The 27,902-nt window shown below is 41.7% G+C and overlaps 1 protein-coding gene across 7 annotated transcripts in view; it reads left to right on the top strand.

Annotated features, from left to right (window-relative positions):
* ADAMTS6 (ADAM metallopeptidase with thrombospondin type 1 motif 6) overlaps positions 1-26,761 on the top strand; it is a 307,359-nt gene extending 280,598 nt beyond the window's left edge. For 6 of the 7 annotated variants that reach the window (XM_053298693.1, XM_053298688.1, XM_053298689.1 and 3 more), the window contains 4 exons: positions 83-287; positions 5,703-5,879; positions 7,512-7,668; positions 23,470-26,761. In XM_053298693.1, the coding sequence (XP_053154668.1) occupies positions 83-287; positions 5,703-5,879; positions 7,512-7,668; positions 23,470-23,579 (649 nt within the window). In that variant the 3' untranslated portion in view covers positions 23,580-26,761. The remainder of the gene's footprint in view (positions 1-82; positions 288-5,702; positions 5,880-7,511; positions 7,669-23,469) is intronic. The other variant, XM_053298691.1, reaches the window with a different exon arrangement.
* Positions 26,762-27,902: the final 1,141 nt, after the last annotated feature.

The raw sequence follows: 27,902 nt of genomic DNA, 5'->3' as shown, positions 1-27,902 counted from the left end.
TAGGTGCATTTGTGGATTGTGTGAATATTTGTTTTTGTTAGTTAAGTAATTCCGCCCCCCCCCCCAATAATTCCTTTTGCAGATGGTTTATTGGAGATTGGTCAGAATGCAGTAAGACCTGTGATGGTGGAATGAGAACACGAACAGTCCTGTGTATCAGAAAGATCGGCCCTTCTGAAGAGGAGACTTTGGACAGTAGTAATTGTTTAACACACCAGCCTATTGAAAAAGAATCCTGTAACAACCAGTCTTGTCCCCCACAGTGGGTGGCTTTGGATTGGTCAGAAGTGAGTAAACTCAAAAATGCATTAAATACCAAAATTCATGTATATCAAAACTTTTCATCCATTGGTAAAGCAAAGCTAACCATTTTTCTACTTTAAATTAATGGATTTTTAAAACGGATATTTCAGTTTGATGATGAAGTACCAAGCATGATCATAGTGGTTTCTGCTTTATTTTTGACTTTGATATATTTCAAAGTTAGCAACATGTTACTTAGTAATTTTTTTCCCTTTAGGCTGAACATATACAGGCTAACATCATCACTCAAAGTGTGCTTGTGAAACAATTGCATTTGCTCAAGAAGATTGCAAAGCTGTGTGGAGTTGTGGTACTCCATGATGTTGTGAAACTGCTAGTGGAAAATCTTTCTGGGACATTACAAGGTTGTAAAAGAAGTGTTGTGAAACAATAATTGCATAATAGTGTTGTGGAATGATGTTGTGGAAGAGTCTTGAGCAATTATGATTAGGAACAGTTTTGAACAATGATCTTGTGCAGTGATGATGCAGAACAGTCTTGAACAACAATTGTTGTGTGGCAATTTTTAGGAACAGTCTTGAGCAAGGATGATGCTGAACAGTCTTCAGCAATGATGTTGTGCAGCCTGTCAACATCTGCTTATGCAAGGGCTAATCTCAATCATATGTTGTTTTCTTTGCACAATATCCTTGAGCTACATCCTAACACATTAGCATTATAATAAAGAAAAACTAGTCTGGAACCCAAGTTCCTGACATAGCAGAAGTCTCCTGTGCAACGTTCTCACACAAGCACAAAGTCTTTCCACAAGTGCACCATTAGTCAGAATGCTGGCTTGACCTTTTCCTCCATGAGTTCACTATGAACTATTCTTCCTGAAATGATATCCAAAGAGAATACAGTGCTTCAGATCAGGTCATACTAGTATTTGAGCTGCAGTTAGGTAGGGCAGTACTACCAGTGATATTTCTGAGTTGTGTTCAGTTGTGCTGTAGCAACACCAACATCTGGAGAAACAAAAGATAAAAAAGTAGCATGGCAAGCTTCCCTGGAAAAGGAACTGAAATTTAGTTTAAACATTTGTGTTTAAATGTGTATTAAATTTAAACCCCACCAAAGGCTCTTGAGTAAACTTAGCAGTAATGGGATAAGGGGACGGGTTCATGTGTGGATTGGTCACTGGTTGAAGGGGAGGAATTAGAGGGTAGGAATAAATGGACAGTTTTCACAACAGAGGGAATTAAGAAGTAGGGTCCCCCAGGAATCTGTACTGGGACCAGTGCTCTTTAACTTGTTCATATATGATCTAGAAGTTGGTGTAAGCAGCAAAGGGGCCAGATTTGTAGGTGACACTGAACTATTTAGGGTAGTTCAGATTGTTTCCAAAACAGATTGTGAGGAGCTCCAAAAAGATCTCTTCAAACTGGAGGAGTGGGCGACAAAATGACAAATGTGGTTCACTGTAAGCAAGTATAAAGTGATACATATTGGGGCAAAAAACAACAACACCCAACTTCACATATACACTGATGGGGTCTGAGCTGTCGGTGACTGAGCAGGAGAGACATCTTGGGGGCGTGGTGGAGAGCTCTATGAAGGTGTAGATTCAGTGCACGGCAGCTGTGAATAAGGCCAATTCTATGCTAGGAATCATTAGAAAAGGGAATGAGAAATAAATGCTAATATTATAACACCCTTATAGAAATCTATGGTGCTGCCACATTTGGAGTACTGCATACATTTCTGGTCATGTCCTAAGAAGGACGTTGTAAAACCGGAAAAGGTACAGAAGAAAGCAACCAAGATGATCAGGGGCCTGGAGCACCTTCCTTATGCGGCAAGGCTAGAGCAACTGGGGCTTTTTAGTTTGGAAAAGAGGTGACTACAGGGAGAAATGACAGAGGTATATACAATTATGCATGGAGTAGAGAGAGTGGACAAAGAGAAAATTTTCTCTAACAACACTAGAACCAGGAGTCATCCCATGAATTTGATTGCCAAGAAATTTAGGACCAACAAATGGAAGTACTTTTCCACACAGCACATAATTAATCTATGGAATTCTCTGCCACGAGATGTGATGATGGCCACTAGCTTTGATGGCTTTAAAAAGGAGCTTAGAAAAATTCATAGAGGATAGGTCTATCAATGGCTACTAGACGGTGGTTATAGGCCACCTTTAGCCTCAGAGGCAAGATGCCTCTAAATACCAATTGTAGGGCAGCAAGAGCAAGAGAGAGGGCATGCCCTCACCTGTGGGCTTCTCAGAGGCATCTGTGGGCCACTGTGAAACAGAATGCTGGACTAGATAGGCCTTGGGCCTGATCCAGCAGGGCTCTTCTTATGTGCGTGCATAGGAAATGTGTTTAATTAGTTCATAATATTAATTGCTTAATTAATAACATTTTGCCCCTTTTTCATTCCCTTAATATTTAGAGCATGGTTCTGCAAAAGGTAAACATTTATAAGTCCCATTAGAGAGTGTGTTAAGCATGTGCTCAACTTTTCCTCTGAAATCAATGGAATTTCAAAGTGCTTAACTTTCGCTGGATTATGCTGTCAGTCTTTGTTGCATCCCACCTCCACCCCCCACCGAAGTATTAACATAGTTCTATGTATCGAATGAAAACTGTGGTATCAAACTTAAACACTAAGCCTGGTTCTTGGGATTTTGGAGGTGGATTCTTATGAAATGTTGGGCAAGCATTTCATCTTTTGCATTTATATGCATATTAGTCATGGTTGTCTGTGTCTGTTGAGCAAATAGAAAATTTTGAAAGAATGTGGTAATGGGGAATTTTATTCCTTGTTTTTGTTTGTGTGGTCATGTTATCTTTCTTTTGCTATGAAGAAACTAAGTTCATTGAGTTTCGTGATGGTTTTGGGTTTTGGTGATTTAGTGTTTTTCTAGGCAACTAGACTATGTCTTTACTTACCCTACTGAGAATAGATTATTTTACTATATGTAGTGGAATTTGGGCTACACACTTTTTTTTTTAATAGGGAGAGTACTATTATTGTCTTTTAATACTAGTACTCATAGCAATAGCTGTTGAAAAGCTGAACTATGTGCCCTATATAAATTGCATTAATTGAACATATTTGTATAATTTCTTTCTCTTATCCAGATTTTATTACAATTATTTGGAATATCAAATTCAACATCCAATATGACAAAGGTTATATCAGTTTGTATGGGTGTATAAAATCTTGTACTTTCTCATTCCAGTACTGAATGAATAATATTCATCTAGGACCTGTATTGCATAATTTCCCTTTCTTTCTATAATTTATTCTGCATTAGTATTCTACATAATTATTGTAGATTTGCTAGTAATGCGAGAGGCAAGAACATTGAACCCCCAATATCCACTTTGCTGGTTTCTAGTTTCAGCAGGATTGTCCATTTACTTTCAGACTTTTCTTTGCAGTCCTAAGGTCTAACAAGTAAAAACAAAAAAAGAAGAAGATTTAGGTTCCCTATAAACTGCATTCTTTACCTATGATCACACTCTTATTCCTTTGCAACTGCTGCACAGAGACCTGCAGATACTGTTCTTGCGTTAATCAGACACCAAAGATTCCCAGTCTTCTGAATCATGTGAATATTTTATTTCATTTTACCTATTCATACCCTGCCCTTTGATGTAAAACACTTTCAGAATGACTTGGAAAACATTTTTTTAAAAAAAATCAGGAAAAGAACAACATTTAAAAGTGTATTGGAAGTTTAAAAGTCTGAGAAAATAAAAAAGTTCTTCTGGTGCTAAAATGACATAAAAATAGGTGCCTGACAGGTTTCCCAGAAGAATAAATTCCATTGGCAGGGCTCCACAAGAAGAGAGCTTTCTCCCTGGTCACCACATACCTCAACCTGAGACAGTGGAAACACCTGGAGGAAAGCTTCTACAGAGTAGCTAAGTGCATTATATGTTATGTGAAAGGCCTTGTGTATATTCCAAGACTGCTTTGCTTCCTAATATTGTATTGCCAGTATTTCTGATGCAATAATTAACTGTTTGATACAATATTAACAGTTTTGAAGATATTGTGTGTTAGGGTCAGCACACACATGGTGCCCGTGCATGTTCGGATGCCATGTGCATGCTGACACTGTATAGGGCTTCTTGGGACATTCACGACCCCAGCAGGAAGCTGCATGGGGCAGTGGAGAGCAGGTAAGGATCTGCTCTCTTCTTTCTTAAAGCTCCTGGGCCCCGCTTCTGAAATGTTCTTGAACTGTGTTTTGTACACATCCCTACTGTATGTTAAACATTAGATATACCACTTTTCAACAAGTACTCGAAGCAGTTTACATAGATAAATAAACAAACAAATAAAGATGGTTTTTTATCTCAAAACAGCTCACTATCTAAAAAGAAACACAAGGCAAACACCAACAAAGCCACTGGAGGGATGCTGTGCTGGGTTGGATAAAAGACAGTTACTTCTCTGTTTCTCAGCAAACATAGCCTCAATCATGGTGTGCTTCAACACTATTGGGGAGCTTTCATGTGCCACAGGAGTACCGAATTGGAAGAGGTCCAATGAGAGCAGAGAGATCACTGTGGCCCCAATCCTAAAATTGCTACAAGAATGAGCCTATAGCTCTGAACATCAACAGAGCCTTGTGCTAGCTAGAGTTGTAATTAGAAGATTTCCCTTATTTTAGAAGTGAATGGGTGGAGCTGTCCAGCTCCGTGCTGCTAGTCTCACACTGTAGTAGTCATTGCATCTCTAACTTCTTTGCAACAAATGCTTTAGTTGAAGTTTTTCTGATTCATTTGGGGTGACAGCTTGTATTTCCTTCTCAGATCTTTCAACCTATAAAACATATATTTTGATTTTATGAACTGAGAAGCTGGAACACAGCCATACATGGTGCAGCTGGATATGGTAGTTAATGATCACCCCAGCACAGCTGCACCACAGCAGAGCTGGGAGATATTGTCAAAACTCTGCAGAGCACATATATTGCCCTCATTGGACTGGGGAAGCTAAAGGGATATCAAGCCTTCTAGATTCAGTCCTCAGGCCTCTTGCCATGGGAAGGTTTAGTTATATCCAAGATACCATAGAATGCCTTCATTATTTTATTTTGAACTTTCCCAGGTTACTACCCTTGCCCCTGTGCATGGGTAGCGCATCTTTAACATAAAAACATAGAATTGCATCCTTTCTTAAATACTCCAGGATGTGGGACTACATACAGAAAATAATCTATAAGGTTAAAGAAGTGAAACAACCACTTTACAAAAACTTCACTCTCATCTCATAAACATTACTGTTACATTCATATATAATACTCTGTCTTTAGTTATGGATGCAGTAGTAATTTTTTTATTCTGGGGGAACAGTGATATATTTTCAAGCATTTTAACTTTTCAGGTTTTAATGTTTCATATTTAATGTATAAACTTGTATGTACCTTGCTTCAGTGTACTCCCAAATGTGGTCCTGGCTTCAAGCATCGAATTGTTTTGTGCAAAAGCAGTGACCTTTCCAAAACATTTCCAGTTGCACATTGCCACGAAGAAAACAAACCACCAGTCCGCATGCGCTGCAGCTTGGGCAGATGTCCTCCTCCACGATGGGTTACTGGAGACTGGGGACAGGTAATCCAGGCAATCTTGCTGTGTAACTCCAAAAAATGTTTGTGCATTGATACCAAATATCAGTTGCCTCATATGACCGAATAAAAGCTTAAAAGTAACATCAGTGATCAAATCTTGCCATGAAATAGTTGTTGTCACACATGACATGAGTTAATTGTTTCAGTTTACAGTTCAGTTCAGTTAAAGCCAGCTTACGTAGAAATCAGTAGAATTATTTTTCGTCCCCAAATAATCTGGGAAATTCAGGTCTCAGGCTAGGCTAGACTCCTAGTAGAGAAATATAAGTAACAGAACTGCAATTAGTTTAAAAGGCATCTGGGGGGGAAATCTTTGTCAGTTTCACCTCAGTTTAGGCAACTGGCCAGCAATGGAACTCTTACATTTAGTACCTGCTCTGATTGCCAGTAGTAATATGCTGTACTAGTTGTGCAGAGTCAGCCACAATTTGCACTGCAACACCTTGCCCAACAACTTGGCCGAATGAGAAATAAAGCTGAGGCCATTCCCCTGTTTATGTCACTTTGCTATACTTTAGATCAGGGATTCTCAACCTTGGGTCCCCAGATGTTGTTGGACTTCATCTCCCATAATCCCCAGCCCCAGTGGTCTTTGGTTGGGGATTATGGGAGTTGAAGTCCAGCAACATCTGGGGACCCAAGGTTGAGAACCCCTGCTTTAGATTAACCAAGGATTCTCTCTTAGAACTTTTCCATACAGTCATCTTATGCAATACATTGACAGTTCTTGCTCATTGGTTGTAAAGCATACAGACATCTTTCCCCTATCTAGTTACAGTTTCTGGGGTACTGCATTTCTTCTCAAACTGCTATATTTAGCTGCTGGGAAATGCCAGTCTTCTGCTGTATAGCCCTGTTCTTTCAAATACAATTGTCATGAAGCCTCCCAAATATCACAGGTCCCAATTGTATTATGATAGTGCCTATGATGCATCAGCTAACAAGTGGTACAACTCTCACCCCATTTGGCTGTGGTGTTTTGTGAAAAAAGAAAGTAAGGTGATCTCTAGAAATGAGAGAAGTAGCTGGATTTGTTTTTTTTAAGCATTTGCATTATTCTGGCAGAAATTAAAATTCATATTGGGTAGTATCTGTTTGTTAGTATACTATGGGAATATAAGATCCTCTAACATTTAAATCATTGCTTCTCTCTTTCACCAGAAAATTCAGTAGCTGATAGCCATTACCTAAAACAGGACTCTAGTCTCCAGCCATATCCCCTTTTCCATATGTGCAATTGCAACTCTCCTTTGGCAGCAACTGATTTGGTTTCAGCCTCAGTTCTGAGAGCTGTCAACTAGGGATGCTATGCTTTAAAAAAAAAATGGAAAAGGGCAATCCGTGCCTGAAAATGTCTTCTGGGGAAGAAAGCATTGTATTGTCTGTAGGCCCTTGCTATTGAAACTGAATACACTGCCTAATTACATTTTACACTATGGCAATCACAAAGGTTTCCCACAGCTACCCAAAATAACCTTTCTGGCACTATCCCATAATAACCCATAATATCAAGTAGGTTAGTATCTTCCAGTGTGTGAAAGGGATATGTCCGTGTTCTTGAACTATGTGATACTCAGAATTTGACATACTTGACTTTCTGTTCTTTCTGTCATAGTGCTCTGCACAGTGTGGTCTTGGACAACAGATGCGAACTGTGCAATGTCTCTCATATACTGGACAAGCATCCAGTGACTGTCCAGATACTGTTCGACCACCATCAATGCAACAGTGTGAAAGCAAATGTGACAGTACTCCAATTTCCAACACAGAAGGTTAGTTTGGTCTTACTAAAGTATTTTAATGTGGAAAATAATATTCAGAAGAACCATTTGCAAAACCTGTATTTTAGTACCTCTCTGCTTTCATAATCACAATTTTACTTAGTCATTCTATAGAGAAAGTCTGGCTAGAGGCTCTTCTTCAGTTAGCCAAGATGAGCCTTCCAGACCAGTCAAGGTCGGTCTTCCTATTGAAGGCCAGAGTCTACCTTCCACTCTTCTGAGAAGTTCTCCAGAGGGAAGGTGCCATACTCTTTGTCCAGGTACAAAGATATTTATTATTTTGCCTATTTTAGAAATTTATAACTTTTGCCCTTCAAACTTTTTTTTTATTAGGGAAGTTTACAGTATGATAAAACCAGTAACAATACGATCAAGACAATAAAATATCAAAGCAGCAGTTAAAATAGCAATTCAAAATACTCCTTTTCAGTGGAGGTAGTTCACACATTCAACTGAGAGCTATCAAATGATGAACATGCATGTGTAAAATAGCCCTTCAAGCATGTGCCCAAATGTTCTCCAAGAGCTTTATCGCATGCAGCATGGAAAGCGTCCATGTACAAGAACTATCCAGACTAGTCTTGTGTGAATGCAAATGTTGCACATTGAAGTACTTGTACACTATGCTCTGTATTGCAAATGTTTCACAATCTCTTGCACAAACCATTATATATGCAAATAGGGAGCTTCTTGCAGAACCTCTTGCACAATCTCTTACACAAGCCTGTATATATGCAAATAGAGAATGTATTGCACATTTGGAGGTTCCTCTTCCACTAGCAGTTGCGCAACTTTGCAGGCCACAGCAATTGCAAAAACACCTTCCACGAGTGCCACTGTGGATGTCCCCCTAAGTTGATAATCTGGAGCGTGCTCCATTGAGCTCCATTAGAAATGGGTTCTGCACCTGTACAGAAGCCTCTCAGTGTGGAGTGCCACAGTTCCTCATGTTTCTGCCCCATCCTATGTGACCACATGGCTGCTGTTTAAGGCGGGAAGTATGCCAGTGTCCGAGTTCCTTTTTGACTGCTGTAGCTATCAGTCACTCAATTGCTGTGGCTCCTTGTTCTGGTTCCTCTTCATGCAATGAGTACTGAAAGAAAAACATTTTTGGATTGAATTTCTGGTACTTTGACCTACGGGCTTTGACTGACAATGGCTATGGATTCATCCAAAAAGAAAGAGAAGAAAATGTATAAGAAAACCTTCAAACGCTGCGCAAAATGTAAGGTGAAATTGCCCTCGCAGGATGAGCACCAATTATGTTTGCTTTGTCTTGGGGAGGGGCATAATACTTTGACATGCAAGATATGCATGTCGTTTTCCAAACAAATAAGGTGTAACAGAGAACTCCATTTGTGTGCAGCTTTGTACGATGATGCGCTGGGTCCCCCCACCCCGTTAACATTGGCTAAAGGGGCAGCTGCATCTTCTAAATCCCCTGGCTTGAAGACTGAAGCCAATAGGAACATAGGAAGCTGCCATATACTGAGTCAGACCATTGGTCTGTCTAGCTCAGTATTGTCTTCACAGACTGGCAGCGGTTTCTCCAAGGTTGCAGGCAGGAATCTCTCTCATCCCTATCTTGGAGAAGCCAGGGAAGGAACTTGGAACCTCCTGCTCTTCCCAGAGCAGCTCCATCCCCTGAGGGCAATATCTTACAGTGCTCACACTTCTAGTCTCCCATTCATATGCAACCAGGGTGGACCCTGCTTAGCTAAGGGGACAAGTCATGCTTGCTACCACAAGACCAGCTCTCTTTCCATGCTCAGTCTAAATCCTCGGCACCCTCCTTCAAGCCACCTCGTGCTCCGACAAAAAAATAAAGAGAGAAAGTCGGTGAGGGAGAGTCCAATGAGCCTGTAAAAAAGAGGCAGAAGACTTCGAAACTGGAGCAAACTCCAACTCCGTCAGATCTCCAAGATGTGATCATCACCTCCATATCGAGACCTTTAACCCCGAGATCAACGGCTCAAGAATTTTCTTCTTCATCAGACCAACCACTAAGATCAAGTCATCCTTCGATATCACCAGGAAATTTCATCACCGACAGCAATGGAGTTGACCTATACTGCTTCATATGACATCGAGACCTTCAGTACTGAAGCCTTCAATCCTCGAAGCTCTGACACCGGTCTTGCCTAGACGGTCAACAGGGTTTCCTGGGTCGACACCAAAACTGACGTTGGGATTGAAAATAGTTTCAGTATTGCCAGCTACAACCCCAGTCCACTCCCGTTTGACACCAATGATACTGTATGTGGCTTTCACATTGAATATCCCAGTTTTGATGGACTCCAGGCGTGTCACCCCTAGATGCCAGGAGCCGACAGTGTTCAAGATCAAGGTTGAGGATGATGATGCAGATGACAGTGAGGGGACTCTGAATCCCTCAACTGCACAATCCTAACTTGCAATCTTGGATTCTAATTCAAGCACTCCTTCCGCTGCTACCTTTAGGGGTTTTCCCAACACTGGTGAGCAACAGACTCCTGCTGTTACTCAAATCTCTACGCTTCTGTGAACCTCGAGGAAAAACGCCAATCTGCTACGCCCTAACTGCTGCACACTTGGTGACTACAATGAGCTGGTAATCATGAGATTTCTCACATCGCTCTGTGTCAAACGTGCCTCTGAGCAGAATAGGCCAAGATTCTCCAGGCTTCACTTATAGTCAGTCAGTCTTTATTGTTACAGTCACCGACCAGAACAAAAAAATCAGCAAATAAAATTTTAAAATTAGTTAAAATGCAATGTCTCAATATCAATAAAATAGATATTATAAATTAAAACAATAAATTCCCTTATTAATCATCTGCCGATGAGTATTAATGACAGCAACACAGTATCTAGCAACTCTAGATGTAACTGCAGACTCCGAATCTGAAAGCAACAGAGAGCAATAGAACTGATCCTGTTGACCTGGAAATTACATAATAGAGGTGTAATAACTAGTTCACGGGTATCTTAATAAAACCAACAAAATAGTAAAACGTGTTCAGTAGTTTCAACCTGGTCCAGCCCACAAGGGCAAAGCCTCTCTGAGAATGGAACTCCTTTATAGCGACCTTCAAGGACTGCCGAAAGTAAACTGTGGCTGCGAGCTAAAGTAAAAGCTTCTCTATACCAAGGGATTTCCAGCCAAGTGAAATAGCTCATTGCAGAAGCTAAATATCTACGTTCCTCTGCTATATAAAAATTGTGAAACTTACTAAGATCATTTTGCCGCTCAGAATCTAAAACTCTCTGTCTAATCAGCGACTTCGCCTGATCATAACCCACATTAGACAAGATTGTAACAGAGAGGCCCAGTGTATCTATTTTAGCCTCAATAGTCTGAAATCATCTAGATCAATGGTCATCTTGTAAAATCAAAGGGGCTAGGCCAACTGGATGGTAAATTAATTTAAGCCAATAGCATAGTATAGTAATCCAAACATTTGCCTCAACCTTAATCAAGCCTGTCTCCAGATGGATAACAGTATTGGAAACAGATCTTGGGACACAAAGTGCAGTTCTCAAAAATTTTGACTGCACACGTTCTAGGGTCTCCATATTTGAAAAAAGACCCAGCTGTGCACTATAAAGTAGTTGGGCCAATGGCTTGGCTTTAAACAATTTGAAAGCTGCAGGTACGTAAGAGCCGCCTTTTAGTTGCAAATACTGTAAAATAGCAAGCAAGCTTTTCTGAGGATTAGAGGCTACGTAGTTCCCATGAGCTTTTCTGGCACCACCAGCATGGGAAACTATTCCCAAATACTTAAAAAAAATTCACTTGCTCAATAGGGTGTCCCTCGATCCTCCAAATGCAGATCTTGGGCCTCCTAGCAAAGGCCATTATTTTAGTTTTCTGAAAATTGACTTCCAATCCTTACTTTTTAAAGTATAGATTTAATGCTCTCAGCACTTTCCTAAGGCCAGTGGGTGTCCTCGAGAGGAGAACCACATCATCAGCATAAAGCAGGATAGATATATGCCTCCCTGTGAGCTTAGGAGGATGGAAGTCTAAATGACTAGCTTCACTTAGAACTATCAGGAAGATAGACCATGGAAACTAGCATTTTTTGAGAAACAGAACCCTCTGGCTGCTGCATACGCCAGGGATAAATCGACCACTTCCCAAGCTACTGGGGATGCTCCTTCAGCCCTACAAATGGAAAAGATGACTACTGCAGTAGTAGCAACCCAAACACTGCATTGTTACAGCCAGAAGTTGCTAAACCAGTAATAACTTCAAAACAAACACAAACTAAGATTAGATAAGTGAAACCTACCGAGATGCAGACTCAGCTCCTGCAGCAGAGTTTCCCCCCTCCTTGCAGGCTCAGACTGGCCTGCCGGGCAGTAAGCCCGATGCCCGGTGAGCCCCTCACCTCTGCGCCCTGCTGCCTCCGGATTTGCGCCCTCCGCCCTCATCCTGAGCTCCCTCCCACTGGCGCTTGCCTATCTCTGCAGGGAATCTCTGCAGACAGGCTGCTGCTTCAATCGGGCGGCTTCCCTTCCGTCTCTGTTGCTAATGCCGTGGTCTGCTCTGCATTCTGTCAGGGACGGTGCAAGAGTGCATTTGCACTCCCTTTGAATGAATATAGAGTCTCACGGAGATCAGCAGTAGCTGAGAGTAAAGCAAGGGTTAGCGTTTCTCCCAGCCTGATTGGTTCTTCTGGAGTCTGTCTTGTGCTCCTCCCCTCTGCTTGGATTTGTAATTACAGAGCCCGCCAAGCTGCTTGGTCTCATTCAAGAAGGAAAGCAAGCAACACATTTGGTTTTAAAAAAAAAACCCAAACCATTTGCTGATCGTTTTGTGTGTGATTTGTTCTCCTTAGTCAAGCTACCCTGTTGGCTCCCCCCCCCCCGCTGGAACCATGTGTGTTTTGTACAGGCTAGAGAAGTCCGTGTGTGTGTGTGTGTGTGTGTGTGTGTGTGTGTGTGAGAAGCTTAACTGAGTGCAAACTTTTAAGAAAAATCCTCATCCCTACAGTATACTTTCTTGTGAGGAAATTAGTCAAGCAAAAGTATTAAGAGCTTTGAAAAGAATGGTGTGGCGGGGTGGGTGGGTGGGTGGGCAGCAATGCCCTAACAAGTGTAATAATAATAATAATAATATGGATCTGTTGTTTTTGTTCCTGCCCCTATCTCTAATCTAGTCTCTGTGTGTGGGTTTCTTTCTCCCCCCCACCACCCTTATTAAAAATATTGATATGCAGCTTTTTTAAGCAACAGAGTTCTCAAAATGGCTTAAATAGCAAAAGATGAGAAAATGGCTCCCTCAACATGTTTCCCCTTTTAAACATTTTTTATTTTGCTTTGTGCTTGTAGCAGGCTCCCCCACCAAAAGTCTGTTTTTGTACACTTGCTTCAGTTCACAAATCAGTTCACAAGAAACTCATTTTTAAAACTCCTTTGCCCATGAAACTCCTTTGCCTCTGAGTCCCAGTTGCAGGGGAGTAACACAGCAGGAGAGAGGGCATGCCCTCAGCTCCTGCCTGTGGCTTCCAGTGGCATCTGGTGGGCCACTGTGTGAAACAGGTTGCTGGACTAGATGGGCCATTTGGAGCCTGATCCAGCAGGGCTGTTCTTATGTTCTTATGAAATGATTGGTTGCCTTTAAATTCTACAAAATTCGGGTTACTCTATATATGACATTCTGCTGTCCTATTTGAAATCAAAATGGTGTCTTTTCTTTCTGTAGTGTATAGAGACACATCTCAGACTCCTGCCTCAGAAGGCTGGATGGGGAAGGAGCAAGGCTGGTGGGGAGTCCCTGCTTGGAGAGGGAAGGAGCCAGAGCTGGTTGGGGCACCTGGCCATGATGTGAAGCTCTCCTCTTCTCTCCCTTCCCCACAAAAAACCCAAACACTACAGGCTGGCTCCTGCAGCCCAGCTGCCCTTGTCTCTATCCACTCCCTTCCACCACTTATTTATTTTCTCCCCCCCCCCCGTCATTTCTCTTCACCCCCATTTCTCTGCAATGATATGCTTAAATGCTTTGAAATTCTATGACGCTATATATATTGTTAGGAACTGAAAATAATTTCCCTCTCTTGGGTAGAGGTGTATGGGGCTGAGGGGTGAGAGGGCAGGCATCTTGTGGAAATTGGTGGGGAGAGAGAGCTTAAAACAGTGCTATTGTAGTGCTATTAAGATGCCATCCACTTCATTTTCTAACAAACTTGCAGAAACTGGATGACATAGGAAGGAACACATATATCCAAACTATTTTATTAGTATAGAATTGTGCTTCTTAATAGTTACAAGTGATACTTCATTTGAAATATTTATAGTAACCTATAAGTAACAGAAAACAGAGGTCAGATATCAAAAGTTAACAGAAAAAAATAATTATTAAATGAAACCAAAAATGTAAACTGCCCTGAGCCAGGACGGTATAAAAATAAAATAAAATAAAATCAATCAATCAATCAATAATAAACCTGGCGCCCTCCTCACATAAATTCCCCCACCCTCTCAGTGCCCCCAGTCCGGCCCTGCCTCCTCGATCACCTCTTCACCAGGATCCAATCCCAGATTCTCCACCAAGATCTGACAGCCACCATGGGTAATCTGATTTCAAGTTTCCAGAAACTGAACATGACCCTTCTCCAGATGTTGGATCACCTGCCCATATGTCCCCGACTGAGGAGATGAAAGCATACCACCTTCAGATTAAAGAGATGGCTGAGGCTCTTGGCTTGGCTCTGAAGACCCAGATGGTTGCAATAGATGACCCAGTCTATAATTTTATGGTGGGTTCACTCTCTGCACAATCAGTAGCCCTCCTGGTTCTACCAGTTATCACATGGGTGGCTGGGAAGTGGTGCACACATAAACCCCAACCTCTAAATGGTTGGAAGGTCTTTATAGAGTTCATGGATCTGAAAATACATACTTGCTAAAACATCTGATCCCTAACTCTCTTGTGATAGACTGCACAACCACTTCAAGGTCTGGAAGGAGACACACAACTCCAGCAGACAAGGAAGGCAGAAAATTAGATGTGTTTGGCAGAAAATTTTACTCTACAGCTTGCCTATCAGTAAAAATTGCCAACTATTCTACCTGCATGGTGATAACCATTCCCTCTGGGACAGTTTAGATCAAGAGCTGGATGCTTTGTCCCTGGAGGAGCTCAAGGCACATTTCAAAAAGACACTGATGTGTCAGCAATTGAGTACTGCCAAGCATCTGGTTGACTCAGAATCCAGAGCCATGGCATCCGCAATCACGTTGTGAAAACATGCTTGGCTTAGATCAGCCTCCCTTCAATGGAATACGAAAGACAAGATTCTCCACAATGGAGAAGCTCAAAAAGTCCAAATTTATGGCTACTGTAAGACCTTTTACAGCAGCTTCTTCCTCAACCTATGCATCAAAGTACTGGTCATTTAATAAGCCCAAGCTGGTCTACAAGTAACAAGAAAAGAGAAACTACAGAAAGCCCTACCAGCCTTACAACAGGTGCCACTACCAGGCTGAAAATAAAGGTAATCAAGGTCAACACCATAAACAGGTGGAGAGCCAGAAGCAACATCTTTGAGAAATATTTCCACCCGCCCTACACCCCAGCACCAACCCCTTCACCCTGCTTGACACCACAGACACTTGCTGGGACCATCTTGACGGCACCAACAATAACACCAGCGACTGCCCACATCAAACTGGCAGTTCATGTTCCAGCATGGCACCATATAACATCAGATCGCTGGGTACTGAAAATAATTTCTGTGGATTATGTTATAAAATTCAAGACCAAACCATTTTTCAAGGGTATACACTATATGAAGGCAACACCTGCTCTGCTAGAAGAGGTGAAGGAACTGCTGGGAAAAGGGGCCATAGTCCCTGTAAGGTGGGCACAGAGGCGGGAGGACTTCCAAATCCCCAAGAGGGGAGGCAGAATTCGGCCAATAATGGACTTGAGACAACTAAGCAAGTTTATCTGGTTGAGAAAGTATCATATGACAGCATTGCATCAAGAGTGCTGGCTAGCAACAATAGACCTAAAGGATACTTATTTTCACATTGGAATTCGGGAGACATACAGAACGTTCCTGAGATTCACAGTGGACACTAGGGATGTGCATGGAACTGGCTCAGAGGCCCTTTATGGCGGTAGCGGGGGTGCTGCTTTAAGAGTGGGGAAGGGTGCACTTACCCCTCCCGCCACTTCCCCCCCCACTAGCGTCCATTTCTGTAACAGCTAATCAGGGCAGCAGCTGAATATGGCTGGAAGTTCCAGATGCACCTGTGCGCACCAGTAGGTGCACGGGCGACACACATGCACCTGTGCCAGCATGTGCAGCCGCGTCTGGAACTCGCCAACTCGCCATATCTTGCCAACGGGGCGGCAGGGATGTGCGCTGTCGCCCCGATTAGCTGTTACAGAAATGGACGCCGGCAGGGGGAAAGCGATGAGAGGGGTATGTACACCCTCCCCCACCCTTTAAGCGGTACCCCCGCCATCTTCGAGCCTCCCCACCACGGTTCTGTGCACATCCCTAGTGGGCAACTTGATTTATCAATACAAAGTTCTACCCTTTGGCCTCTGCATGGCCCCCCATTTCTTTACCAAGTGCATGGTAGTAATTATTGCACACCTCAGAACCAGGGGCATGGCATTATACCTATTCTGGATGATTGGCACTGGCCTCAAGAAGCAGAAAAGAATTACTTTCTCAGATAGAATATCTATTGCACCTGCTGTGGGACCTTGCAGTAGAGGTAAACTGGAAGAAGTCCCGCTTAGATCCAGTGAAATCCATACCATACCCAATCTTAGACACTGAGATGGGGAGAGCTTACTTACCTCAGGAGTGGTTCCAGGCTAACTCAGAATTGATTCTTCAGTTTATGTCTCAACCATCACAGCCTGTGAGACAAATCCAATGCTTCCTGGGTCTCATGGCATCCTGCAAGGCAATAGTACATTACACCCTCTTAAAGATGCAAAAACTGCAATTGTGGTTCCTCTCTGTCTTCTCTTTAAATATAGACAACCAGTTAAAAACCTGCACATTCCTCTCCAAATCATTCACTCTTTGAACTGGTGGAAGCCCCCAGAGAACCTCCTACAAGGGGTATATTTCCAAACACATCTACCCTCATATGGATGACAACAGATGTTTCTATGACAGGCTGGGGAGGCCACTGCAATGGAAAGAAAGTCCAGGGACACTGGAATTCTCACCAAAAGAGACTCCATATCAATTTCATGGAGCTCCTCATGATATTTCAAGGGATGAAGGCATTACTGCCAATGCTCAGAGGCAACACGGTGCAGCTCCAAGTGGACAACACCACTGTGATTGCCTATCTCAGCAGGCGGGGAACTATCCAGATCTCTCTGTGCCTTAAGCATCCAAATATGGCACTGGTGCATTTGAAATCACATCCATCCCCAAGCTTTACACATCAAGGGAACAGACAATGTGCTGGTGGATGACCTGAGTCGATCTTTTACCCAGATGAGTCAGCACAAATGGGAAATAAACCAAGAATACATAACACCAATCTTCAGGGCCTGGGGTCTACTCAGGATAGATCTATTTGCAACTTCACTCAATACCAAATGCAAAAAATTCTGCTTGAGAGCAGAACATGACCCATGGTCTTTAGGGGATGCATTCCAGATGGACTTGACCCAGGAGCTTGTCTACATGTCTACGGGGGTCTTCCGCTCATAGGGAGGGTAGTTGCAAAGCTACTGATTTGTCAAGCAGCATGTTTTCTGATAACACCATGGTGACCAAGGCAATCTTGGTTTCCACTGCTTCTCAGACTGTCCAACCACACTTACAGAAGGCTTCCTCAGTTTCCAAATCTTCTGTCTCGCAAGGATGGCCAGGTGCTGCACCCAGACATAGCCACATTGAAACTGGAGGATAGGCTACTAAATGATATTATGTTGAACCAACGAAAAACTTCCACTAGAAAAAACTATGCTAGCAAGTGGAAAAGGTTCAGATGTTATGCATCTTCAAAGGGTTTTTGCCCTTTTAGGCATCTGTGAGACAATTCTATACCTAACTTCTCTGAAATTATCTGGCTTATCCAATGTATCAGTCAAGGTAGCTATCTTAGCCAAACATCCAGGTTGGGATGGGAAGTCTGTCTTCTCCCACCCCAGCTGCAAGAGCTTCCTACAGGCAATTTATATCCACCAATAAGACAACTGACATAACAAGGGAGCATTTTGTTAGTACTCTTGGCCTTGATGAAAAGCCCATTTGAACCATTGTCCTCAGCAGATCTAAAATTCGTCTCTTTAAAAATGGCATTCTTAGTGGTAATCACAACCACTCACAGAGTCAGTGAGCGGACAGTGTTGTGCATGGATAAACTATATAGAAGATTCTACCCTGGCAAGGTGGTGCTGCATGCAGATGAATCCTTCCTACCTAAGGTAGTTTCAGACTCTCACCTAAACCGTGGTGCTACCTACCTTCTTCAGATCTCCAGCCAATTCTCTTGACAAGGCTCTGCATTCGCTAGATGTTAGGCGAGCACTTCTTTTTTATTTGGCAAGGACCAGGCTATACAAAAAAACGAAGAGGCTGTTCATCTCTTATAAAGGGAAGTCACAAGGCCACTCCATTTCAAGACAACGCTTATCCCACTGGCTGGTAGAGCTTATCCTTCTAACATATAAACATCAAAAGGTGGACCCACCTAAGTCCATTCGGGAGCATTCTACCAGGGCCTATGCAACATCGGCTGCCCATCTCTCTGGCATATCCTTCAAGGTCATCTGCAAGGCCGCAACCTGGTAATCAGTTGCCCTTTATTAGACATTATGCCATTGACTTGAGCTCTGCAGCAGAGACTGATTTTGGGAGAGGTGTTCTTAAAAGGGTGTTGCAATAACTACCTCTCCCTCCTCCTGCATGAGCTAACTAAACAGCCATTTCTAATGGAGCTCAACAGATCACCCTCCAGATAAACAGGTTGCTCACCTATAACAGATGATCTGGTAGTGATCCGTTGACATCCATTAGACCCTCCCAAACCTCCCCACTGCTGTAGTTCAAGTCTCCATAGTAGAACTCACCTGTCTTTTACTGCAAGGATGGTCACCTGCTCTAGTAATTGTCTAGGAACTGGAACGCTGGCATTCTTCCCACTTAAATAGCAGTCACTTGGGGCAGGGAAGAAACACCACGAGAAGCTGTGGCACTCCACACCAAGAGGCTTCCGCGCAGGCACAGAACCCATTTCTAATGGATGTAAACAGATCACTACCAGATCATCAGGTGAGCAACCTGTTTTTTCTGAATTTATATTCCTGCTTTCAAATGAAAAGAAAATGATTTGTAATTCTCCATTCCACTTTTATGCCAGACAACTAGTGTGAATTTGTCTTGTCTGAAAGTAGCTACAGCTATCATAAGCAGTAACTTGCTTTTTGTTTCCATGATAAATGATTAATTTTTGCCCACTATAGTTTTTGTTTTCTAGTTATAAGTCTGTAAAAGCATTTACAACATGAGTGGAATGCTCTGTATTCAGTCTTTTAGAGCCAGCTTCTTGCATCATAGATAAAATTACACACAATTTTAACTTTAGCAATCTGTAACTATCAGTTCAAAAACAAGCAGAAACAAACATTTAAAGTTGTACAAATGAATGAAATAAAGTGATGACATCTTATCACAATTAACATCTGCTTTAGCTCTTTGTTATACAGACATTTAACTGGAAAATTCATGCATTGTAGGCCAGAGTTTGGCAAGCTGCCACTGATGATGGTAACAATAAATTTGTTATTCAAAGTGAAATACTGACAGCATGTATTTGATAAAGCAGAAATACAGACTTGTGTTTTTGAAAATTCAGATGTCAGCTGAATCCACATTTGCAAGGTCACCTCAACCAGTATCCTTGGTGAAGTTTCATCGGTGCTTTATTCAAAAAAAATTTATTCAATTAAAATTTTCAGTTTACTTGCTTTGTTTTTTAAGGCATTTCAGTAGCTGAGAACAGCATGCTATTCTGAAATTAAATATAGCAATACATTAAAAGTACACTTGGACAAAACCCTGAATGTAAGAAATTAAATAGATAATGTTTTTGGTTTGTTGGAATCAGACACCAGTCTAACAGTGGCCCCAATACAGTGCAGCGGAATGCAGGCAGTTCAGTACTCTGTGTGTGTGTGTGTGTGTGCGCGCGTGTGCCATTTTACGTGGGAGTGGAATAGCCCTGTTTTGCCACAGCGTGGTCAGTGTTTTGCTGCACATGCACAGCAGCACAGTTTATTATTTATTTATTAAAATTTTCTTTTATACCGCCTCCTCCAAAGACTAGGCAGTGAACAATAACAATAGCAATGTTGTTGTTGTTTTTAAATTGAAGGACAAAAGCCTGGGGGGAAAGGTAGTTGAGAAAGGCCTCAAAAGCCACTAAGGAGGGGGCTGAACGAATGGGGGGGTGGGTATTCCAAAGAAGATGTGCTGATCCACCTATGTTTCACTGTGTTGTATATGGGCCAGTGATTTATAATAATGTTTTCCACAGAAAGGTGTTCTTCCTGGATAGTTGCAGGGCTAATGTGAACAAAGGAAACATAGCAGTCAACTAACACAAGACAAGGGGCCATGCATTAGCATCTTCCCTCTTATATATGCAAATTCCCACTACTAGCTTTAATCATAGTTAAGGGATACATTAACATAAGAAGCTGCCTTATGCTGAATCAGACCATTGGTCCTTCTTCTAGGTCAGTATTGTCTACACTGACTAGTAGTGGCTCTCTCTAGGGGTTCAGACAGGAATCTTTCCCAGCCCTAACTGCAGATGCCAGGGATTGAATCTGGGGCTTTCTGCATTCAAAGTATGTGCTCTGCCACTGAACTACAACTCTTCCCAAGGATCTGAGGGTTTTGTCTGTTTGTTTTTGCTTCTAATACTCTTTGTAGCTAGTAAAGTGATATGTAACACCTTATTTATCATTTTATCAATAGTAAAGTGATATGTATACTGATTGTAGGAGTACACACTCTGGTTTGAATCAAAAGAACCTTCTTTGGCATCAGCATCGGGGGGGGATCCCCCACCCTTAGCTGGGTTAGATTGCAACCTTTTTGCTTAGAAGCTTTTGTTCACTTAGGCAGGGGTGTAGCCACCATTGTGCTAATGGGTTCAAAGAACCCGGGCTGCCAATGAAAAAGGCAGCGGAAGCCCTATGGCTCAGGCTCCAAGAAGCCCAGAGCGAACTCCCCCCTCCCACTCCCGGGCCCCCGAGAGCCCAGGCAAACTCTCCGCTAGTTATTTCTGGCAGCACCTTCCCTTTCTCTCCCTCTCTGGAGGGGGAGAAAGGGGGAAACGTCCTATCAGGCAGCCAACGCTGCCGGAAATGACGAGCTGAGAGCTCGCTTGGGCTCTCGGCAGCCCAGGCCACAGCCCCTTTCGCATTATGTCAAACTCAAAGGCGCATGGTCCCGGCTGCTGAGAGTTCAAGCGAGCTCTCAGCTCATCATTTCAGGCGGCGTCAGCTGCCCGATAGGATGTTTCCCCCTTTCTCCCCCTCCAGAGAGGGAGAGAAAGGGGGAAATGTCCTATCGGGCAGTCGGCGCTGCCTGAAAGAACTGGAGGAGAGTTCACCCGGGCTCTTGGCAGCCTGGGTGTGGGAGGGGATAGTTCACTCTGGGCTCCTCTGGAGCCTGAGCCACACCCCCGTGCACATGACGTCACATGCATGGGCGTATGTGGAGGGGGCCGCCGAGCGGGGCTGGACCCAGGCCGCTGCTCGGCTGACTCTGCGCCTGCACATAAGGCCACCCATTTATTTGTATAGCTCTTCCTTGGGTTCTGTTTCTTAATGTGATGGAACTCTGGGAACTGGCATTTGTATATTTTTTTCAGAATCCAAAGAGCTGTTTTAGGCATAACCAAATATGTGGACATACTATGAGATCTGTGACTTTTTAATTTGAATATCAGTCTCTTGTGCCATATCACAAACCACTTTGGAGGCTCCCTTCAATTTCAAAACAGATTTGTCATGCGTAACTAGCCGCACAGTTCTTTTCATCCAAGCCAGAGTATGTATGCATGTATATACAGCACCACCAGTACACATATCACTTTATGTAGTAAGATAAGCAGAGAGAGAAAGAGAGGTCCTTGTCCAGAAAAGCTTTCGATCTAAATTTAACAGTGGGAAAACCACTGAGGAAAGAGGAGCATTGAAGACAGCTGGAGTAACAAGGGACAGACATGTACAAATCCATGTACTTAGAAATTGTTTCAGTTTGGGACTAAGCCTATGGGGTTACACAAAAAACTTCATGGCAATGTTGGTTTGGGGAGGGAGTTGAAGAAGAGTGCTGACTCCTTTACATAGGAACATAGGAAGCTGCTGTATACTAAGTCAGACAATTGGTCTATCTAACTCAGTATTGTCTACACAGACTGGCAGTGGTTTCTCCAAGGCTACAGGCAGGAATCTCTCCCAGCCCTATCTTGGAGAAGCCAGGGAGGGAACTTGAAACCTTCTGCTCTTCCCAGAGCGGCTCCATCCCCTGAAGGGAATATCTTACCGAGCTCACATGTGGTCTTTGATTCACTTTAGTCTCTCATTCAGAGACAGAAATCAGTCAACAACTTATCTTAACCACTGTGGGGCTATCCAGAAGCCCAGATGCAGAAATATCTTTTCTTCCTATATAAAGGAAAGAACTAAGCTACAAACAGATAGGTCATCAGCCAACTGAACTTGTGCCCTAAATACAAGGGTGCTGAATTGCTATGCTGATCAGTTTATCAGTTTCAGTGTTGCTGTGTGAATAGACCCTCAAATTTGTAGATTGTTGCTATTTGGATGCTAGATTCTGGAGTAATCTTATCTGACTGGATTTCCCTGAACATAGATCCTAAAACGCTCAACTGTATTTTGGTCTTTGGATTTGAAGCTTCATAATAAACAAGCATTTGTTAGCCCTGGTGTGAATATTTATTTATACAAAATAGTTAAATGTGTTAATATTACAGGATACTGATGAATTTTAACCTTAATTTCTTTTATATTGTTAATTTTCACAACAAACCAAGTTGTGCACTTGCACAACAAACCAAGTTGCACTAGTGTAAGTAACTCACATAACCGTGTGAAGTCACAGGTGTGTTCAGAGTTGCACTCTTGCTCAAAGGTTCCCTGCAAAACATATGAGGAAGAGATTTACAGCAGGAGTTGTTTGTTGGAGGAGTATCTTGTTGCACAGGCACAAACATGTTTGTACTAGTGCAACACTTGTCAGAAATGCAAACTCGTGACTTAGCGCATCTGGCTAGGATATCCTTGTGCTTGTGCAATATGAGTTTGCAAGGACAGTGTTAGTCTGGATATTGGTATTGACACCTGCAATGCATGTTTTAGGTCAAAGACTAACCTAAACATATTATCAAATAGCACAACTTCAGCTAGATTTTGGATAACTTGTTGAGGAATCAAAGAGACTCTGGGAGAAAAAGCTGTAAATATGTAATTACAATGTAAATAAGCAATTACAAGTAATCAAATCCCTAAAGAACAGTGTGTTTGTTTGTGTGTGTGTGTGTGTGTATGTGTGTGTGTGTGTACTTGGAAATGGTTATTGGTTAAAGTGTGTAGGCAGGGTCTTTTTTAAAGTTTAAAATTATTTTGTACTCCGTGCCAGAATGGGAAGTTCATACAGAAGAAATCCAGGAACAACTTTGTTTCATTTGTTTTTTTGTATCAAATTTTATGTTACATCTGTTTATTTTTCTCTGTGTGTTTAAAATCTATCTAATTATTTTGTCCTTGTATGTTTTCAATAGAATGCAAAGATGTGAACAAAGTGGCTTATTGCCCACTGGTGCTGAAGTTCAAGTTCTGCAGTCGAGCATACTTCAGACAGATGTGCTGCAAGACCTGCCAAGGACATTGACCCCCTGTGAAATTGAAAGTGCCTTGCTATTTCATTGTGGAAACATGTCCATCAAAGATTGCTGCACAGTGGAACCAGAAAGATGTCTTTGTAAATGCATCACCCTGTGGAAAATGTAACCACTGGTCAGCCCCAGCTGACAGAATTTCAATATTATTTTAACTTCTGTGAAGTGGGATTTATTCATCCAAAGTGCTGGACACAGTATAAGGAGGGCATGCCAAATTGGAAAAATACACACAGTGCATACAGAGTAACTTATAGTCGAACATATATGTACTTTTGACTAAATCCAATAGTCTGTTTACCTCCTTGGACCATTAAGATAATTTTTATTATGGACTTAGCAATGACACTGAATCCATTTGTATTTAATATTGTTTAAAATGTAGCTGTTACGGTTTAGTCAACTACAGAAGTAAAGAAGAATTTTAAAAATCTTGTCATAGCTTATAATTAATAACTATTTTATCTTACTACATAGCACCACAATTTAAATTAAAGAAATGGTTTTGGGAATATTATTTTAGAAACAATTATAAACCAGAAATAAAAGAAATGTATTTTTCTTTGTTCATCTAAGAAGAATCCATATTTCCTGAAGACTGCTGTGAGCCATATCTAAAGCTAAACTAAAATAGAACAATGAGAAACATAGGGTTAAGAGATGCAACAGATTGCCTGGGTGCATCAGATAATAAAGAAATACAAGCTACAGTTTATAGCCATCTTCTCATGTTACAATTAAACCAGGTTTTCCACTAAAAGGGAATATATCAATACAATGGAGGAGTTGTACTACAATGGTGAAGAACGCATTTCCTACTATTTCACTGCCTATGTAAACAATGCTTAAGGCTAACGTCTTCATATTCACTATTTTATCACTTCAGTTACAGAGAGGCATTTCATTTTCCAGACACCTAACTGGTTTTGTTACTCTGTAATTACAAATGATAAACTGACTGTGTAGTACAATAGTCTTCTGCTGATCATGTTGAAATATCCAGTGGGTTTTCAGTTTTCTTCCTTGTTACAATAGGAAAGCATTGATTTATGAGAGACAGTAGATGAGAGAGAATATGGACAAACCCACATTTGGAGACTCTTAAACAACCAAAGAATACATAACTTATGGGAACTTTCAAGTCAAAGTATCATAGTTGTTATATTCACCATATCAATATGTTAATACTCTGAATTGTATTTAAATGTGAAGCCAAGCTCCTTGGGTAAAATAGATTCCATAATCCAGTGTGAGCTGATACTAATGGCCATACTTCTCCCCCATTCCCTGCTTTGTCAGTGACACAACAAAGAGATAAGGAAAGTGGGTACTTGTTTAATTATTATATTGTACTTGAACACTTGCAGTTTGTAGCAGGTACTTGATGAATGTGCTTTTGTGTCCAACTTGCCTCCTTTGTTGTAGTGCAATTGAGATGATGTGAACACCACCACCTTGTATTAACACTAGAAGTCAAATGGCACTTTTATAAAAAGAATACTCTTAATGAGACAAGTTTTTATAACATGTATATATCTTCTAAATGTGTCAGTATATTTAACAAATTGCGGTAAGCCAAATGTGTTGAACAATATTTACTAATGTGAATTAACCGTACAAACAGAGAGATAGAAAGAAAGAGAGAGTATTGTACTATACAGAAAAGAAACCACACCCTTGACAATCCATCAGTGGGGTTTTCTGTAACCCATTACCATCGTACTCCTGTCATGTTCTACCTCTTGACAGTATGTTTCACTTTCATACATCTGTAAGCAGTGCATTTCATTTCTGGCAAATGTGTTTACTTGGAGTCATTTACTGCTCTCATTCGTAATGTACATAGCTCTCATTGAAATGGGAAAGGAAATATATATATAGATTTGGGAGTTAACTTGTAGGCATAAAGGGCAATGTAGCCAACAAGTGAATGACCCTTGTACATCAGTCTATTAATGACATATCTTGGTGCTAGCATACCTTGACTACGTAAAAATATGATAAAAGGGATAGGTGTTGCAAGGGCATTTTCCAGGCAAGAGACTACAGTCTATAACTCTGGTTTGCTCTGAGGCATGAATATATTTATTAGTTAATCTGACTTTCCAACTAACAAGAAATTATGGGTTTCGTTCAAGCAAAGTCCCTTTTACCTCACTTAGGACTTTGATATTGCAAATAGTGTTTCCACAGGACACATTTTGCTGTTTAATTGGTGCTAGAAGACCAGGGAGTCCAGTGTTTACTCTGCAGCATAGAAGAGCATTGAGTTTGGAATTTAAGGATCTCCCTGGAGCAGTGTTGACTAGCCTTGCTAAAGGGAATGAAATACAGAATGTTTTGGGATTACATGTGGACTGATGTGTTGCTCCAGACCTGAAAGAAAAGCCTGAATAAATGAGGTCAATCATTGGGTTCTACAGCACAGGACATTGCTGCTGCTACATACACTATAGCCATCTATATAATCTAAGCTAAAATATTAAAAGTATTATATTCCTAAATAATGACCATAGGACCATTTGTATAGGCTACACAAAGATGAGAAGCCTAGGAATCAGGGGCGTAACGAGGCTGGAGTGGGCCCAGAGACAAAATTTTAAAATTGGCCCCTCGCTGATACACACACACTCACTTCACATGTGACTTGCCTCTGGGGGGCCCCTTGAGGCGTGGGGCCCCCAGGCAGCCGCCTCCCCTTGCCTAATGGTAGTTACGCCCCTGCTAGGAATTCAGTAGCAGAGTATTAAATTCACAAAGGTTGGTGGTATTTCCACTGAGCAATGCCACCAACTATAAAGCTATTGTACTGAAAGACAATAATGCCTACCATTTAACCTGTCAAAAAATACAAACCTAGAATCCAGTCTTTATTAATGGTATGGATATCACATAAGTTTCCTTTAACAGTACAGAATGAAAAAAACTTTCTATTATTGTGATTAGTTGCTTATTATTTTATATGCAGTATTAATGCGGTACACTGTTACATTGTTATTATTTTTATTTGCTTTTGTAAATTATATGCTAATTTATTTCCAAGTTTCCTAACACTTGTTCTTACATGTCATGCATTCTGCTGCTTGTAACACTTGATGCAGTAAAATTCTACACCAGGCACAGATTTGTTTTAATATAGATAATTTAGTAAAATAAAAAATGCAGTTTTAAAGAATTAGCCTTACGGTAATTATCTGTTCACTGACATCCTGTGTAAGAATTCTGCAAGCACAAATATTTATTTCATTGAATGCACTTCTAAAAGTATATTTACTTTTATCTGGTTAAAGGAAACACATCAAATAATGTCTCTATGTTCTCTCATAGGCTTGTCCCTGGCTATAACTACATTTGGGCATGTTGTAGAAAGGCCATGAGGTTTCCCAGGCAGCAGCTTTACCATGGATTTTCTGCGAGGGTTTACTGCAAGTTCGAAGTTCAGTTCAGCAAACAAACAAACAAACAAAACCCTGATACAAAAAGTGGGGTTTTTTACCCCAACATAAATGGGGCTACCAGGGGTGTAACAAGGCTGGAGTGGGCCCAGAGACAAAAATTTAAAATGGGCCCCTCACAGATACACATACACACACTTCACATGTGACTTGCCTCTGGGGGGCCCCTCGAGGTGTGGGGGCCCCCAGGCAGCCGCCTCCCCTTGCCTAATAGTAGTTACGCCCCTGGGCGCTACACTCAAACGCACAATGAAAAACCCCAATTGTGTGTGAAATGCTCCCTGATAGCTTGTGGGGACTTCAGGGTAAATTTGGCTTATGTGAATGCACACCTCCATTCCAGAGGAGATGTGAACTAAAAGCCGGGTGCGAAAAACCTTCATGGGGTACTATCCACCAAGTTCCCTTGCTGTCTGACCGTAATTCATTTCAGTAAAGCTCCTATGCAGATTCCAATGAGATTGAGTTAGACATTAACAGCACTTAACAAATTGTAACCAAGGTCCTATTTTCCCCCCGGGAGCCTGGATTCTGATTTTACCCCACAGAGGGCAGGGGAGGATGGTGAGCCAGAGGACTGATCCAACAATTGCTGACTCAGAATTGGCAACCCTCAAGTTTTTAATACATGATGAAAAGGTGTTAACTTTGTTGTCAGCTATCAGAGGACAAACCCTTGTACCATTCAGCAATATGCTCCCAAGCGCTCAGACATTCCCTTCCGGAACACTTTTCTAATGATTCCTCTACTTCCACTCATCTGCCACGATTTTTTATTTCAATACATGATGTATTGCAGTGGTGGCCCATGAATGCACCTCTGGGAGGGCGGTGGGAGGCACCTTGAAGAGTAAATTAATT

The sequence above is a fragment of the Hemicordylus capensis genome, chromosome 2 (assembly GCF_027244095.1).
Source record: "Hemicordylus capensis ecotype Gifberg chromosome 2, rHemCap1.1.pri, whole genome shotgun sequence".
Lineage (NCBI taxonomy): Eukaryota > Metazoa > Chordata > Lepidosauria > Squamata > Cordylidae > Hemicordylus > Hemicordylus capensis.
Note: the sequence above shows the minus strand (reverse complement) of the source record. Positions and strands in the feature narration are given on the sequence as shown.